General features: G+C 45.5%; 1 protein-coding gene across 1 annotated transcript; it reads right to left on the bottom strand.

The window, feature by feature from the left end:
- Positions 1 to 16405: 16405 nt before the first annotated feature.
- On the bottom strand, positions 16406 to 18382 carry LOC306785473 (uncharacterized protein). The gene is made up of 2 exons (XM_079279860.1): positions 16625 to 18382; positions 16406 to 16476 (listed from the first exon to the last, which is right to left on the bottom strand). The coding sequence occupies exons 1-2, from the start codon at positions 18344 to 18346 to the stop codon at positions 16465 to 16467; spliced, it is 1734 nt and encodes a 577-aa protein (XP_079135986.1). The 5' UTR covers positions 18347 to 18382; the 3' UTR covers positions 16406 to 16464.
- Positions 18383 to 19266: the final 884 nt, after the last annotated feature.

The raw sequence follows: 19266 nt of genomic DNA on the forward strand, positions 1-19266 counted from the left end.
AATATTACATCATCACAGTTTAAACTGACAAATGCAAAAAAAGACAGCTGGCAATAAATCTCAGACTGTGTGAATTAGTAAATGAACAGATTTATGACATCGCTGCTTCATTTAGAGCACGATAGATCTGACTATAAGTACATGTGTGTATTATGGTAAATGAATGTGTTGCAGATGTGTTTTCATGGCGTGTATGACAATATTTTGGCCTTATTCTTTCAGCTGTAGCCTTAGTGGTGCCAAACAGACTTGGGAGTTATGTAATGTTTCTGTATTGTAATTATGACCCAGACGAACAACGACTGGATGCACTGCAACAGGCTTTCATTCCGAGCTTCGTATACACGCTGTTCATGCGGTCTTGCTGACTGACTATATGTCTCGTCATCCTATCTTGTCTCAGACAGCTGACAGTACACGTGCAGCAAAGGTAGCAGAGGAGTATGTGAACTTCATCGCAAGTCATGCAACACCTAAAGCCATGACACTCACTGAGATCACGAGAGAGACACTCGCAGACCCAATCCTTCAAGTGATTAGTGCTCACATCAGACACAACACATGGCACCAGAGTGACAAGTCACGACATGCTGACATAGTAAAGCAGTTCAGACAAGTTAGCAGTGAACTAACAACATCACATGCATCAGACATTGTACTGCGGGGCACTAGAATAATAATTCCCACGGCCCGACAAGTTAGAGTGTTACAGCTAGCCCATGAAGGACATCAGGGCATTGTCAAAACCAAATCCCTACTCAGAACCAAGGTTTGGTTTCCAGACATTGATCGCAAAGCAGAAGCAGTAGTACGCAGTTGTATTGCATGTCAAGCCAACACGCCAGTTGCACATACTGAGCCACTAAAAATGTCCGTTCTGCCAGAAGCTCCTTGGCATAGTGTTAGTGCAGACTTCTATGGACCACTTCCAACTGGAGAGTACGGTATTTGCTTGTCATCACGGATGATTACACACGCTACCCAGTTGTAGAGAGCATAAGGTCAACCTCGGCTAACACAGTCATTCCGGTTATGGACAAAGTTTTCTCCATGTTTGGGATCCCCAGAGTTGTGAAAACTGATAATGGTCCCCCATTCAACAGTGACCAGTTCTCCCAGTTTGCAGAGTATCTAGGATTCCACCACCGCCGGATCACACCGCTGTGGCCTCAAGCTAATGCTACAGCTGAAAGATTCATGCGCACCCATAGGCAAAGCTATTCGTGTGGCCGAAACACAAGGCATTCCCTGGAAACAACGACTGAACATCTTTCTACGCGAGTATCGATCCACACCTCACAGCACAACAGAAAGCTCACCTGCTGAACTGTTGTTCCAACGTAAGATGTACACAAAGATTCCTTCAATCACTCACACTGCAAGGAACTGTTCAGACTCTGAAGTGAGAGCAAGGGACAACAAGGCTAAAGCCAAGATGAAATCTCATGCAGACTCTCATCGTAACGCTACACCACACACTCTCACTCCAGGTGACGCTGTGCTTCATCGTCAGCCCAAGCACAACAAGCTCACTGCAGCGTATAACAGTAAGCCATACACGGTGACCAAAGTCAAAGGCTCCATGATCACAGCAGCCAGAAGTGGACACTTCATTGTCAGGAATTCTTCATTCTTCAAGAAGATCACTCCAGAAGTAATGGACATCTCACCAGATCCCGATGATGAGGATTGTGATTACAGTGATGCCTCCAATACCTCAACAACACCGAGATACCCCTCAAGGCACAACAGACGTCCTCCCGCCTACCTACAGGACTATGGGTAGATTATGGACTGTTAAACGTGGACAATCTTTTGGCTGCATACAATAAATATGCTCAGGGACATGGACACTCATTTGATCTGTTGTGAACTTAAAAGGTACTGATTTAGCCAAGTTTGTGAAGTTAAGGGTTTGTTAAACATTTCTATAAGACAGAGTGTGAAATTAATGTTTTAAGGGATACAGTTAATACAGAGCTGCCTCTAGATGAGTACAATGTTCAGTACAGTAAATATAGTTGTTGAAGTTTGAGTAACATGTAAGAGCAAGCCTCGTTTAAGAATGTCAAGCTTTAGGTATTTCTTTAAAAATAAAAAAGGGCAATGTGATGTTCACAGTAGAACCCCGCCACCTGGTGGGCGGAACAGGATATACACAGTCAGTCAGCAAGACCGCATGAACAGCGTGTATACGAAGCTCGGAATAAAAGCCTGTTGCAGTGCATCAAGTCGTTGTTCGTCTGGGTCATAATTACAATACAGAAACATTACAGGAGTAAATAGAAAAGAAATGTGTAAATATTCTCTCATCACACATTCACTGACGTGTGTCGGCTTCTTGAGTCGTGTCTTACAGTCTCCGGCTACTTTAATGTTTGGTGTGGGTGATTTTAAGTGATGGAAGGAAACTTCCTTACTGCTAAGAATTATATTTATATATTTTTTTATTTATTTGCCCAAAAGTCCGTTTCACATCGCTGGGGTCTCGGCTGAAAGAATAAGAATACATCAAAGTAAAACATTGACGTGAATACACGTGTTATTATAGTCAGATCTATCGCGTTATAGATGAAGCAGTGATATTATAAATCGGTTAATTTACAGAATGACAGTTAGTGATTTCTTGCCAGCTGTCCTTCCTGCATTTGTCAGTTTAAACTGCGTTACTTTCAGCATGAATTATGTTCATGTTCTATGTTGGTCTCAGAGTGCACCAGACTGATGCATTTACAGTTTTTCTCAATTGTTAAAACACTAAAACCCATTGGCTGAACAAAGTTCTCAGTTGCCTTCACTCATTTAGCTAATTGTGCAGTCTGTTGTCAATACCTTAAACTCTGTCACATGGTAAAACACAATTTTCAGATCTCACTTAGACTTTTCAGCAAAACTCTAAACACATTCTCAGTCTCAAAACACATTCTGCACTCTAATGCACATGTCATCCATACTGGTAAACACAAGTGACAACAATCAAATACAAATAGAGAACACATGTCATTGATTAAACACAATCACTCAAAATTGATTTCACTTGTATCAAATGATGTGACACAACCAATATTAGCCAGTTTAGAGAGCAAACAGGTGGTTGAAGGTGGGAAGGAGAAAGTCTGAGAATGGATAGAAGAAACAATGTGAGAGGACATCGTGCTTTCTATTTGTTACAGTAACAGTACTGACTGCTCAATAGATTTTGACTGGTTGCAGGTTCATATCAACAAAGAACAAGAATTACAGTATCACAGAGACAAAGGACACGTTTGTGAGCTGCAGGGTACAGTACTGTAAAACTAGGGGTACAAGGAGGAGGAAGAACAAAAGAAATTGCAAAGAGCAAAGCACAGTAGTCATTTCTGATCAATTTTGAGCTACTGTAATGGAACATGTTTTCGTGTATATGAAATTAGTTTTGAGATTAAAAATCTCCTTCTCGCTGAGAACTATATGTTTTGAACAATGTGTTTTCTATTTATTGGTGTGTTGTTTACTGACTGCTTGATAGTGTATTACAGTTTTTCTCGATTGCTAAGACACATTTCTTGAAACGGTCACCCATTCTCTCAAAACTGTAAACACAAAACCTCATCTTCAAGCACTATTTACAAAACCTCTGAATCCTCTTGCAAAATGAAACTTTCGCCTCAAAACAGTTTTACCTGTGCTCAAAATCAAACACTGCTCTCAAATCATAAACAAAGTGATCAAAATAATATACACCATCAAGCAGTCAGTAAACAATACACAAATCAATAGAAAACACATTGTTCAAAACATATAGTTCTCAGGGAGAAGTCGATTTTTAATCTCAAAACAAATTTCATATGAACGAAAACATGTTCTATTACAGTCGCTCAAAATTTATCAGAAATGACAACTGTGCTTTGCTCTTTGCAATTTATTTTGTTCTTCCTCCTCATTGTACCCCTATTTGTACAGTACTGTACCCTGCATCTCACAAACGTGTCCTTTGTCTCTGTGATACTGTAATTCTTGTTCTTTGTTGATATGAACCTGCAACCAGTCAAAATCTATTGAGCAGTCAGTACTGTTACTGTAACAAATAGAAAGCACCATGTTCAAGGCCATACAATTTGTTTGTTGTACATTATACAGCCTACAATGCACTGTAGGCCTACTACAGTATACAATACTACAGTAAAAGGGACAAAAATCAAAGGAGTCAACATGTCATCAATGTGCTTCCTCTTGTCTTTGGGCTGGGTCAGGCCAGAGCACTTCGTCGACATCACCTTCAACCACCTGTTTGCTCTCTAAACTGGCTTATATTGGTTGTGTCACATCATTTGATACAAGTGAAATCAATTTTGAGTGATTGTGTTTAATCAATGACATGTGCTCTCTATTTCTATTTGATTGTTGCCACTTGTGTTTACCAGTATGGATGACATGTGCATTAGAGTGCAGAATGTGTTTTGAGACTGAGAATGTGTTTAGAGTTTTGCTGAAATGTCTAAGTGAGATCTGAAAATTGTGTTTCACCATGTGACACAGTTTAAGGTATTGACAACAGACTGCACAATTAGCTAAATGAGTGAAGGCAACTGAGAACTTTGTTCAGCCAATGGGTTTTAGTGTTTTAGCAATTGAGAAAAACTGTATTTTGATCACTTTGTTTATGATTTGAGAGCAGTGTTTGATTTTGAGCACAAGTAAAACTGTTTTGAGGTGAAAGTTTCATTTTGCAAGAGGATTCAGAGGTTTTGTAAATAGTGCTTGAAGATGAGGTTTTGCGTTTACAGTTTTGAGAGAATGGGTGACCGTTTCAAGAAATGTGTCTTAGCAATCGAGAAAAACTGTAACTTTAAAATGTACAACATTTTCTTCCAGGTGAGCGTGTCCCCGGCCCCCTCTAGAAAACCAACACGAACTAGAAAATAAAAACTCAATTAGTGGATCAAGCTAAAGACAGTACCAAATCTGAGCGTGGACTCAATGAGCGATGCTCTCAAATTGAAAGAACACGCTCTTGGATAAAGATAGGATGAAAGCTCCATCGTTCCTCCATTGTGTGATGGTTCATGTGGTGTGTCAAATGTTAACATGATTAACAGTGCCATTGATGAATAAATAATTCCTTCATCTGATGAGTGTACTTCCAATAATAAATGAATCCAGGTATTCAGCTGTTTTCACTGTAACCTGTAACCAAGACTGTGATGGCGTCTGTGCAAATTTACAACATGTGATTTCATATTTGATAAAGAGTCTCTCCAGCGTCATACAAACAGTTCACATTCTTTTCAAAAGACCTTCTGAGCATGTGGGCCCCTGAGTCAGAGTATCCCAGTTCTTCCACAGACACTAATCCACGTCGTGCACCTGCGCCTGGAGCTCCTTGGAGATGTACCCGAGAAGGGTCGCCGTCAGCTGCTGCTTCAGGGTGGCGTTGCCCATCACTAGAGCAGTTAGCTGAGCCAAATCTGTCCACTGAATGACTCCTGTTGTGGAATATTTCCTTAACAAGTTCAGGAGTGAAGTTGGTTTTATCCAAAGTGTCTAACATAAAAACAGAGTCTTGATGAATGATCAAAGTTTCATTATTATTTAATGTTTGCAAACAGAGAACACAAAACACAACCACGTATTGCAGTGAACTGTGAATATGCTAGAAGACTGGACCTTATTTGAGGTGCAATGTCATCCTTCTGGATGACATTCATATTCTGGATCTTGACCATTGGCATTCCATATTATTCAGCACTTTTCATACATTTTCACCAATATTTCTGATCTTATAATCCTGAGACTAAGAGAGACTTCAGCAACACAATGTTAGGCTTGTGTCCCCTCTATCCCTTGGGCATGAAAAGCTGCAAATTACGTCTCAACAAACGTGACAAATGCATTGAAGGGTGGAGATGACGGCTGGATTTCATGTCATTTACATCCTTGTTACGCGAGGAACACATGCTTTTATTGTACAACACATGTATCCCTTATCAAACTCCAGACTGAATCAAGCTTCCTTTGACACGTGTCTGCGGTTCCAAACGGGCAATTCTGTTTCGTCCTCTATCATTCCAGACAGATGCCATATTGGTTTAATATCTTGAGGTCAGTGAATCTATCAAAAGTTTTATTCCATACAAAGAAAAAAGAAAATGTACACAAAGCACGTGCTGACGTCCAGTTTCACATCCACAAGTCAAAACAGAGCATACCATATGGGACAAAGGATTCAATAAAAGATACAGAGCAACAGTACTCTCATTGATCCTCTGTAGTGTCACATTAATCCCTTTGTGTCATTAATCAGCGAATGGGGTTACTGCAATGAATTGAAACACATCAGAAACATTATATTTTAATATAAGCTGGGCATAAACTGCTGCGGGTTGATGTGCTGGAAAACTGGAAACGATAACTCCTTGCTTGCAGATAAGACACCATTTGTCTTTACACTTATCCACACACACACAAACTTAAAATTCATGCAGTCTTTGGCAAGAACATGGACGTCCAAGAAAAATGGTGTTATTATTGTTGGTGCTAATGAAGGGGAAACTTCTGATGTTGTGGTTGGAGGGTTTATCCTTCTCCTTAAATGTGAGTGTAGTTCTGATTGACGCAGGGGCGGGCTGTGTGGGTTCTCATGTGGCTCTGTAAAAGTGAACTCCGGCTATAAGATTTCTTACAGACTGAGCAGCTGAAAGGCTTTTCTCCTGTGTGGGTTCTCATGTGGTTCTGTAAACTTGAACGCTGGTTAAAAGATTTCTTACAGACTGAGCAGCTGAAAGGATTTTCTCCTGTGTGGGTTCTCATGTGGCTCTGTAAATGTGAACTCTGGCTATAAGATTTCTTACAGACTGAGCAGCTGAAAGGCTTTTCTCCTGTGTGGGTTCTCATGTGGTTCTGTAAATGTGAACGCCTGTTAAAAGATTTCTTACAGACTGAGCAGCTGAAAGGTTTTTCTCCTGTGTGGGTTCTCATGTGTAGCTGTAAAGTTGAACTCTGGCTATAAGATTTCTTACAGACTGAGCAGCTGAAAGGTTTTTCTCCTGTGTGGGTTCTCATGTGTCTCTGTAAATCTGAACGCTGGTTAAAAGATTTCTTACAGACTGAGCAGCTGAAAGGTTTTTCTCCTGTGTGGGTTCTCATGTGTTTCTGTAAAGTTGAACGCTGGTTAAAAGATTTCTTACAGACTGAGCAGCTGAAAGGTTTTTCTCCTGTGTGGGTTCTCATGTGTTTCTGTAAAGTTGAACGCTCGTTAAAAAATTTCTTACAGACTGAGCAGCTGAAAGGTTTTTCTCCTGTGTGGGTTCTCATGTGTATCTTCAGAGTTCCACTCTGGCCAAATGTTTTCTCACACTCAGAGCATCTAAAATGTTTCTCACCAGCGCTACATCTTGAATCACTGACATGGACTTCATCAGGTTTCACATAGTTTAAACCTGACTGAGGTTCTCTGGTCTTCTTCCCATCACCACCCTCATCAGTGTCAGAAGACTCTCCAGTCTTCTCATCAGTATCTGGTTCTGGATGTCTATCTGGATCCAAGTTCCTGTCTGGTTCTGGTCCTCCACAGTCTTCTCCATCAGCTTCTGTTCCCATCTGTTTAGTTTGTTTTTGATGAAGCTGTGAGGACTGAGCTTCCTCTTCTTCATCTTCACTCTTCACAGGAGTCAATGAGAACTTGACATCAGCCTCCTCCAGACCTTGAAGCTGCTCTCCTTCCTGACTGGTGCAGAGTTCCTCCTGTTCTTCTTTAATGTGTGAGGGCTCTGGGTCCTCCTGGTCCAGACTGGAGCTCCACTCCTGCTGCTCAGAGGGAACCTCTTCTTTAACCAACAACAGCTGCTGGACGTCTGCAGGAAAACAGTAAACACACACAGAGGGGTTACAAAGACATTTTAGAATTGAGCAAAGAGTCTCCTGGACATACACTTCCAGAGTATCACTAGAACCAGATAATACAATAATGTAATCAACTTATGTGACCATGAACATATGAACCATTTTAAGCTGCCAAACGGTAGACGATCTACAAGTATCAACTATTTATCTTCACCCACACACAAGCCAGGGTTGGGCCACATTGTGTGTGGGAGTCCTGGAGTCTCAGGGATGGGGAAGGTGCTGTTCCTGCAGGTTGCTACACAATATCCCACCGACTAACCCGATTCACAACACAACTAGTTATAAGTTTTAAGCTACCACCTGCGTGTCAGAGCTCCCTCTTTGTACGGGGAGGGCCTCACCCGGAGATTCAAACCGTTGCTCTGTGACACACGCAACACTATTGCAAATGAGCACACACACACACACACACACACACACACACACAATACTGTTATGTTAAAATTTTCTCAAACAAAAGGTAAAGGAAAAAGCCCCCCTCATTGTTCCAGAGGAGAGGAGGCAGCTCTCTCCCCCCCGCCCTGCTCTCTTTCTTCCATCATTAAGCAGGGCCGAATCAGCTGGTTGATGTTTAAATCAAAAGTAATTTAATATACCAACAAAAGAAAATGCAGTTACAAACTGAATTACACTATCAGTAGTAATATTTCATGAAATAGAGGCCCCATCCGCACCACACCACAGACTGGTGTGTCCGCCTCGTGGTCCAGATGAGGTCTGATTATCTCCGGGGATTCACAGTTTCTTTGTCCCTCCAAAGTCTCTGAAATGTCTCATATTACACATTCCTTAGCCCATAGATCAGCTCAGTGATTGGCTGAACCCGTCGGACTTCAGTCGGCCACTGCTCAGAAACGCTTCAGCAACATCCCCCTCTCTCTGACTTTATGGCGGTGTCATAAATTCGCTGGTTTCTCTCACAGTGCACAACAAATTCAGTAACTCTCCCTTTAGTTTAAACCTTCTACAAGTAAACATATTGTAACACATAATATCCATCGCTAGGAGCGCTTTAAAACTTAAATTCCTCACAATGAAAACGGGAAATGAAGACGGTGTAGACATCTTAACGCTGATTGGCCAAAACTCGACACGTCTCATCAAACATGTTTTATTGCGAAGATCACGACATCACATGTTCTCCTTGTCTCACTCCAATCTGAGAAACGCTGGCTGGCCAGTTGACTCCAAACTACATTAAAAGTTATCAGCCGGAGCATGAACAGTGTTAAATAAAGTGAACCTACGTGCTCTTTGTATCCGGATTTCCGGGTTGAGAACAGCGTCCAGAAGTTCCCGTTGTCGCTTATTCGCCTCTTTTGAACGAGAGAGTTCCTCCTCGTACTCTGCTATCGTTCTTTCAAACAGACCAACAATCTCTTCAACAGCCGCAGTTCGTCGCTGGTTGAATAAAGATCTCAACATTTCTACTTTAGACATTTTCACGAAACCACAGAAAGTTTTCCTCCAGACGAACTCCGTTAAAAACACCGTTTACTCTCATTAAACTCTGACTAGCGCTGTGTTGGTCACTTCCTTCCCCGTCGGTCTGTTTCCAGGTAGCATGCTAAGCTAACTTCAATAGCTTTATAGGCTACCAGGAGATTAGTCCTCGTCCTCTTCCTCTCCTCCTTCTTCTTCGTCTTCTTCTCATTCTTCTTCTTTCACTATAATGGCGGACTACAAACCAATGTTTAAGGCGCCACCTACTGGACCGGAGTGTGTAACATCATGACTTTATGACAGTTATAATTTAAACACAATAATAATGTTATTTATAAATATAATGAAACAATTAGAAATAAACTTCATATTGCAGTCATATTCTGGCCTTTTAACCCGTTCCATTCAAAATATTAAATAAAGCCCTTTTAAGCTGAACTTGTTTGTCCCCTGTCTCCAACAGTCCTTTGATGCTCCACTCCCTTCCTGTATCTACCACTCTGTTCTTCAGTCTTTCTCTTTCCACCCTGAACTTCCTCCACTCTATCAGCACATGTTCTACAGTTTCTTTACAGTTGCATATCTCACATTTATCCCACTCTGTCTTTTTCATGATGTGTATCATTGAGTCCTGTATGTCCGAACCTTAATCTGAAAGTAACATCTTCTTTTCTACTTTTACTTCCATCACTTCTCACTCTGACTGATGTCTGAATTGTGTTGTAATTTCTACCCTTATTGTCATTATTCCAAATTTCCTGCCAAGATGTCCCATCCAAAGCTTTTACCAGAGAATGTCGAGTACTCCCAACCATTGTACAGAACAGTCGATGCTGTGTTTCCGTTAAGTGCACCCTGAATTCTAATCCAGTGTGATAGTGCTGACTCAGTTCTCCTCACATGTAATGGCAGTTGGCTGGATTTCACCAGCAATGCATTAATGGGTGTGGTTTTGACTCTGGAGATGAGTCAGAGGAGAACCATCCAGAAGAAAAGGTGAACAGATAAAAGTCCATTCAGACAGGTTCTACGAGGAACATCCGGTTCCGCTGCAACTTGGTGGGTAACAAAAGCCCCTTAAACTAATAAAATAGTATATCATTACTCCTATCTTCAGTGACCTTCCATCTGGTACATATGTAACAGTTGTGGGTCGTGCAACGAGACGACTCAAGTGATTGTTTTCCAACATTTATTTATTGAAGACAAAATATCACCAATGAATTGCCTTCAGACCGTTTTCTGCCCCTCTGCTCCCTCAGCAACGTGTGATTTTATTCATTTTCTTCAAATACACACTGACCAATCAGAGCTCGGTACGTGCACCGTTGATGAATATTACATCATCACAGTTTAAACTGACAAATGCAAAAAAAGACAGCTGGCAATAAATCTCAGACTGTGTGAATTAGTAAATGAACAGATTTATGACATCACTGCTTCATTTAGAGCACGATAGATCTGACTATAAGTACATGTGTGTATTATGGTAAATGAATGTGTTGCAGATGTGTTTTCATGGCGGGTATGACAATATTTTAGCCTTAAGTTTCACCACAAGTTTTCCAAGGCGGGCGTCTGTGAGAATGCCCCTCTGGGTATTTCAGTAAAGTGAGATTTTTCTATTCGTATTTTGGTCATATCATCTGGAAGGTTCTCTGGTATGGCCCCAAACGCACTCTCTTCCACATGTGAGCGACCTGCGATTAAAAGGAAGAGTTTAATTGAACATTTGGGTATATGTAGTGTGGAAGAAAGTATCCATCTCTCTCTCTCTCTCTCTCTCTCGATCTATCTATCTCTCTCTCCCTCTCTCTCTTTCTCTCTATATCTACATATATCTATCTATCTATGCTTCATAAAAACAATAGACTAGGGCCACAAATTGGAGCTACAGACCTCAATCTAGCCCTTAAGGCTTTTTTTAAACAATTTAAGATATGCACTTTCATGTAACCATATGTCCTTGATCCATTTTCCGCCACCTACTGACACAGTCAATCTGTAAATGGACAGCACTATGTTCGACCACAAGGTGGCCCCTTTATCCCAGCCTGCGGCTCCTACCTTGAGACCTTCGCACAGATGCTCATTTAACATTTCCTTAATCCGCAGTCCTTTTTTTTAAATGTATTTATTTTCTTTATCATAAAACAACGAATATCACTACAGTTAGAATGCAGATATAGAGACTTTGATGTAAAATGAACAATAATATGAAAATACTTTTTTTCATGTAAAGTAAGAGAAGAGAAAATTACCCACAGTTGGGGCCTGAACCACTGACAAGATATTTCCAAAAATGAATCAAATAATTTCCTGCACAATGTCTCATCAAGGAAAATGCCCATTCTTAAAAGTTTTACTCCTTTTGGCACCCCCTCTTCATCCCATTAATGTATCTGCACGTAAATGACGCATGTAGACTATTAATCAACAGGAAACAAGTGTTTTATAAACCAACACATGTAAAAATAAATAAAAGGACTAAAATAAGAAAGAAATGTATGTTTATCAGTTTGAGTGAAAGCGACTCAGGCCTTTAGATTTCCCCTTAGTTAGTCCAACACTACGAGAGGAAAATACCTCCCATTGTAAGGTTTGAGTTTTTCTGTATTGGTAAATCCATGTGTTATTTGGCACCTGTTCCTTATGTTTCCCCTTGTATTGCATCATGCTGGAAGCTTCGTGTAACACTTGGCTGGCACTGCAAAGTGTGCCGACTCTGGCCTGAAGATCTGACGAAACACACAAAACACTCTTTAATGTGTTTGGACAAAGAACCAACATTGCAGCTGACTCACATTTCACCACAGTGCCAGGTCAAAAAGGTTTGATAGAGATTAATACATCCTGTAGATTGATCATGACAATAATAGTTACTGAATTATGTGCGACATATGGATATTTCAACTCTCCCGTCTTTGCCCTTTCCTAAACAGTTATTTCACTCTTTTGTTTTAAAATCCCTTCAAATCACAGGTTGATCAGTATGGTTTAACAACCTTTCAGGTCTGTGTTGAGGCTCTAAACGTGTTGTGAATTCATGTTCCCTCATGTTGAAAATATTAAACATTCCATATTGCAATGCATAGTTAATCTCATTTACTGAATCCAATAAAGCTGTCCCTTTACATTGTATGACCTAGAAGACTGGACCTTATTTGAGGTGCAATGTCATCCTTAGTGCGCAAAAAGCCTCATCAGAACAGAAGTAACATCAGAATAAATAGGATTTGGGAGTGTTTGCTGTGTCATCCGCATTACTGGGTTAATATGAAGCAAGAGTTGTCAGATCAAACGTTAGAGTTCGCATCAGTGCACAAGCGCTTTGAGCAGAAAAGGTCATCAAAAAACATTGTATACACGTATTTGTGACAGTACACACTTTTGAGGATATTTTTGAATGGTATGGAATGTTTGTTGATATCGTAAAGCATTATTTTATATATATTTTTAGTGTAACCAACTTTAAGATGTTAAATTTAGACCAAAAAAAGGAAGACGCATGCAAAAAAAAAAGTGACAACTGCACACTTCAACTCATGTTTGGGTCAATCAAGGTCACAGGGATCTTCTGTTGTTGTTTGGAGTCATTTGTTTTTAGTAGGATGTAAACTATATTATGGATCTTGACCATTGGCATTCCATATTATTAAGCACTTTTCATACATTTTCACCAATATTTCTGATCTTATAATCCTGAGACTAAGAGAGACTTCAGCAACACAATGTTAGGCTTGTGTCCCCTCTATCCCTTTGGCATGAAAAGCTGCAAATTACGTCTCAACAAACGTGACAAATGCATTGAAGGGTGGAGATGACGGCTGGATTTCATGTCATTTACATCCTTGTTACGCTAGGAACACATGCTTTTATTGTACAACACATGTATCCCTTATCAAACTCCAGACTGAATCAAGCTTCCTTTGACACGTGTCTGCGGTTCCAAACGGGCAGTTGTTTCGTCCTCTATCATTCCAGGCAGATGCCATATTGGTTTAATATCTTGAGGTCAGTGAATCTATCAAAAGCTTTATTCCATACAAAGTGTGACAGCCCCCGGGGTGGACAGGGGGTTTCACGACAACACTGACCAATAAACACAACCAGTCGGCAGATAAACGGTTCAAGTGAGGTTTTTACTGAAGGTAGAGAGGGGAAAGAGGTAGGATAGACACTCAAGAACACAATGTCCGTTTTCCAGAGGGAGGGTCGGGGTCCAATTCCACGGGTCGGTGCACAGCGGGTATTCCTCAGACGGTCCAGGGCGCGGGCAGGAGCAGGGTAGTCGTACAGGCAGGGGTCGTGAGCCGGGCGGGTAGTCAGACGTTCCAGGGTGATCCAGGGGTAAGGCAGTCTTCTCCAAGGGTTTCTCTGTTTAGCTACTTCTTCTGCTTCCTCTTCCACTCCTACTCTCTCCCGGTTTCCTGTTGCCTGGGCCCTTTTGTAGTCCCCTCCTCCTCCTCTGATAGGGTGTGGTCGCTCCCTCGTCTCTCCTCCTCAGGTGTTGCTTGTTGGGCTGATGGTGGTTTGGCGCTCTTTTCCCTTCCCTGACATGGGGGCTCCGCCTCCATGTCAGGCAATATCGTCCCTCTATCACTGCCCCTCTGGGGTTGCCCCTCCGGCTGCCACATACCCCCCCCCTTAAATCCGACCTGGGGGGAGGACTGCTCCAGGAACCTAGGGCGTCCCGTCTTGACAGGGCGTCCGCGTTTCCATGAGCGGCCCCGGATCTGTGGACAACAGAGAAAGCATACGGCTGAAGGGATAAAAACCAGCGGGTGACCCTGGCGTTATTGTCTTTCGCTCGGGACATCCATACCAGGGGGGCGTGGTCCGTGACCAGGGTAAAGTGCCGTCCCAGCAGATAGTACTTCAGTTCCCCCAGAGCCCATTTGATGGCCAAACATTCCTTCTCGACCGTGGCGTATTTTGTTTCTCTAGGTAACAGTTTTCTGCTTACGTACGTGATTGGGTGCTCCTCTCCATCCCTCAGCTGGGACAGGACGGCACCCACCCCGGTCTCGGAGGCATCCGTCTGTACCACCAACGGTTGGGTAAAGTCCGGGGTCACCAGCACTGGTTCGGAACACAGTGCTTCCTTCAGCTTCTCGAAGGCGTCCTCGGTCTCTGCCGTCCAGACGATCCGATCTGGCAGCCGGTTTTTGGTGAGGTCCGTCAGGGGCGCTGCAAGGGCAGAGAACTGGGGAACAAAACGTCGGTAGTAGCTAGCTAGCCCAATAAAGGCTCGTACCTGTTTCTTTGTGCGGGGGCGGGGCCACTCCCGGATCGCGTCGACTTTTCCTACCTGGGGCTTGACGCAGCCGCGGCCGATGGTGTACCCCAGGTAGTCAGCTTCCCGGAGGCCGAGGCGACATTTCTTGGGGTTGGCTGTCAGCCCCGCCCCTCGCAGAGCTTTCAGGACTGCGTCCAGTCTTTGGAGGTGAGCCCCCCATTCCTCCCCGTGTACGACGATGTCGTCCAGATAGGCTGCCGCGTATTCTCGATGGGGACGAAGTACCTGGTCCATCAGTCTCTGGTACGTGGGGGGGGCTCCGTGGAGACCGAACGGCAGCCTCTTATAGTGGTACAGGCCCATGGGAGTAGTGAAGGCCGTTTTTTCCCTGTCTTCGGGGGCCACTGCCACTTGCCAGTAGCCTTTAGTCAAGTCGAGGGTGGTTATGTATCTGGCCCTCCCGATGCGCTCTATCATTTCGTCCACCCTGGGCATCGGGTAGGCATCAAATTTTGAGATGGCGTTGAGCTGTCTAAAATCATTACAGAATCTGACTGAGCCATCTGGTTTCGGAACCAACACTATAGGGCTGCACCACTCGCTAGTCGAGGGTTCGATGATGTCGGCCTCCAGCATACTCTGTACCTCTCTCTCTATCGCCCCCCGGCGGGCTTCGGGGATGCGGTACGGCCTTAGTTTTACCTTCTTCCCGGGCTCGGTGATTATCCGGTGTTGCACCAGTGTGGTGTATCCGGGGTCCGGGGAGAACACGTCTCGGAACCGATCCACCATTTCCCGGACGTCCTGCTTCTGCCGGGGGGTCAACTCTTCTCCCATGGGTACCTCGACGGGCTCCGTTTTTCCTGGGGTTGTAGAGAGAGAGAAACAGAGCATGGCATCCCTACTCACCCATTTCTTGAGAAGGTTAACATGATAGATCTTCGTCGGGTGCCTTCGACCTGGTTGCCTGACTCGGTAGTTTACCGGCCCCAATTTTTCCATAATTTCATACGGTCCCCTCCATCGGGCTAAAAACTTACATTCCGCCGTGGGCACCAGGACCAACACCCGATCCCCTGGGTTAAACACTCGGGGTTGTGTTCCCCGGTTGTACACGCGGGCTTGGGCCGCCTGTGCCTCGGCCATGTGTTCTCGGACTATGGGCCAGAGTGATGCCATCCTCACCCTCATCTCCTCGACGTGGTCCACCATGGTGCGGTAGGGGGAGGGTTGGTGTTCCCAGGCTTCCTTGGCCAGGTCGAGTAGTCCCCGGGGTCGTCGACCGTACAGGAGCTCGAAGGGCGAGAATCCTGTAGACGCCTGGGGCACCTCTCTAATGGAGAACATAAGGAATGGCAGCAGTTGGTCCCAATTCTTACCGTCCTGGTCCATGGTCTTTTTCAGCATTTTTTTCAGTGTCTGGTTGAATCTCTCGACTAGGCCGTCCGTTTGGGGGTGATACACCGACGTCCTCAGTTGGGTCACCTTCAGCATGCCACACAGGTCCTTCATGATCCTAGACATGAACGGGGTCCCTTGGTCGGTGAGAATCTCCTCCGGTATTCCGACCCTGGAAAACAACATCACCAGCTCCCTGGCTATGCCCTTGGTGGCCATGGAGCGTAGGGGGATGGCTTCGGGATACCGGGTGGCGTAATCAACAATAACCAGGATGTACCTGTGTCCCCTGTTGGTCTTGGGTAGGGGCCCCACTAGGTCCATCCCGATCCTGCTGAAGGGGACGGTGATGATCGGCAGGGGCACCAGCGGGTTTCTGTGATGGGGTTGTGGGGCCACTTGTTGACATTCGGGGCAGCTCCGGCAGTAATCTTCGATGGCCTTTTTTATTCCGGGCCAGTGGAACCTGGCCCTCACCCTTTCCAGGGTTTTCTCCACTCCTAGATGGGCACCTAGGAGATGGGAGTGGGCTAACTGTAGGACAGAGGGTATAAAAGGACGTGGCACCAGTAACAACCTGAGGGGGGCCCCGTCCCTCATTACTACCTGGTATAGGAGCCCGTTATATATGGCGAAATGTGTGGGAGGGAGGTCTCTTACCCCGTCCAGTGGTCGTCCGTCTACGGCGGCCACCTGCCGAAGGGCGTTGGCTAGGTTGGGGTCCTCCAACTGGGCCGTCCCAAACCTCCCTGTGAGGGGCCCGGGTAAGATGGGCTCCTCCGGGTCCTGGGGAAACAGCCCGGCCAGCTCCTCTTCGTCGAGGGAGGGGGTATCTGCTTCCTCGGGGATGGGCGGCGCCTCTCCTTCGGGCTCACTGGGGCTGGAGGGTCCGTCGTTCTCGATGGCTGTGGCATAGACGTCATCGGGGTTGGGTTGGGTGGCCTCCACCAACGCCCGGGCCACGGCACTGGCGACTCCTTCCGATAGGGGATCGGTGGAGATCTCCTCCCCCAGCCCACAGATGGCTTTTTTTTTGTACTTTCGGGGAGGGGTCGTACCTGGTTTCACCACCAGGCTGCGCCAAAGCTCCTGGAACACGGGCAGGTCTCGGCCGACGAGCACCTCTACGGGGAGTCCTTCCACGACTCCTGCAGTGCCGATGTATCTACCCCTTGTCGTGTAGATCTCTAGGGCGGTGGTGGGGTATTCGCGGGTCTCCCCATGGATGCACGTGACCGCTCGGGTGCCGGTTAGGAGCGGGTACTGAGCATACGTGGGTCTCACCAATGTAATGGCGCTCCCGGAGTCCACCATCGCTGAGGCGTCGCGGCCGTTGACTTTGACAGGGGTGAGGGGCATGTGGTCCTCGTGAGTGGCCCAGCATCCTGTAATCAAACCGCATGGGCGACTCCCCTCACTGGCCGTGGGCATGGGCGCGTCCTGGCGGTGAGGGCATCCCCAGGCGATGTGCCCGATCTCGCCGCAGTGGTAGCACCTCCTCTCTTCCTGTCCAAACGCCGGCCGACGTCGGGGAAAGCCTGGGGGGAAGGAGGGAGACACATATTTATTTTCCTCCGTTTTAATTTTTTCTTTGCGGGTGGGCCCCTCTAATGTCTGGTTTCTTCCCCCACGCACTAAAGCTTGTGCGGCTTGGTAACCCTCCATTATTTCCACCAGGTCCTCGATGTTTCGGGGGTTTCTCTGGCCTGCCAATTTTTTTGCCTCATACGGGAGTGATCGGATGTATTTGTCCATGACCACGCGATCGGTGGGCGACACCTCGGTTGGCTCTGCGTGTAGCCAGGCCGTCGTGATCCTTTTTATCTCATGCATCTGGGCTCGCGGAGAAAGTGAGGCGTCATATGACCAGTCATGAAATCGTTGGGCCTTTAAGAACAGCGTGACCCCGCATCGCTGTAACGCTTCCGCTTTCAAAACCCGGAAGTCAACTTTTCCAGCGCGCTCTAAGTCCTGATACGTTACCTGCGTTTCATTGATCAAAAAGGGGGCTATTAACTCTGCCCAGTGATCTTCTGGCCATTTCTCGCGGAGTGCCGTTGTCTGGAATATTTGGAAAAAAACTTCAACATCGTCCGCTGCCGTTTGTTTGAGCAGGAAGCGCGCTGGATTGGCTCTCTCCACGGTATGTTGCTCCTGTTGGTTCTGTAACATGCCCTTGATTTCGCTTTGCATGGCCTCCGCGCGTTCTGTTTGCAATTCCATATATTTCTCCATTTGGCTTTGCTGTTGGTATTGTTGTTGCTGCTGGGATTGGAGGATTTGCATTTGTATTTGCATGGCTTGTTCGTGGCGCTTTTGGGTTTCTTGGTTGCTAGCGATTAGCCCCGCTAGCAGCTCTTGAAATGGCACCGGGGTGGCCATGCTTACTGGGTCGGTTGGTCTATCGGTCAGCGTTGCCAGAACCGGGTAGTGCCCACATTCTCCCCCAAGTTGTGACAGCCCCCGGGGTGGACAGGGGGTTTCACGACAACACTGACCAATAAACACAACCAGTCGGCAGATAAACGGTTCAAGTGAGGTTTTTACTGAAGGTAGAGAGGGGAAAGAGGTAGGATAGACACTCAAGAACACAATGTCCGTTTTCCAGAGGGAGGGTCGGGGTCCAATTCCACGGGTCGGTGCACAGCGGGTATTCCTCAGACGGTCCAGGGCGCGGGCAGGAGCAGGGTAGTCGTACAGGCAGGGGTCGTGAGCCGGGCGGGTAGTCAGACGTTCCAGGGTGATCCAGGGGTAAGGCAGTCTTCTCCAAGGGTTTCTCTGTTTAGCTACTTCTTCTGCTTCCTCTTCCACTCCTACTCTCTCCCGGTTTCCTGTTGCCTGGGCCCTTTTGTAGTCCCCTCCTCCTCCTCTGATAGGGTGTGGTCGCTCCCTCGTCTCTCCTCCTCAGGTGTTGCTTGTTGGGCTGATGGTGGTTTGGCGCTCTTTTCCCTTCCCTGACATGGGGGCTCCGCCTCCATGTCAGGCAATATCGTCCCTCTATCACTGCCCCTCTGGGGTTGCCCCTCCGGCTGCCACAAAAGAAAAAAGAAAATGTACACAAAGCACGTGCTGACGTCCAGTTTCACATCCACAAATCAAAACAGAGCATACCATATGGGACAAAGGATTCAAAAAAAGATACAGAGCAACAGTACTCTCGTTGATCCTCTGTAGTGTCACATTAATCCCTTTGTGTCATTAATCAGCAAATGGGGTTACTGCAATGAATTGAAACACATCAGAAACATTATATTTTAATATAAGCTGGGCATAAACTGCTGCGGGTTGATGTTCTGGAAAAC

Source organism: Melanostigma gelatinosum, assembly GCF_949748355.1.
Source record: "Melanostigma gelatinosum genome assembly, chromosome: 12".
Lineage (NCBI taxonomy): Eukaryota > Metazoa > Chordata > Actinopteri > Perciformes > Zoarcidae > Melanostigma > Melanostigma gelatinosum.

Coding starts and splice junctions, on each gene's coding strand:
- LOC306785473 (XM_079279860.1), bottom strand. CDS start 18,346: ATGGCCACCCCGGTGCCATTTCAAGAGCTGCTAGCGGGGCTAATCGCT.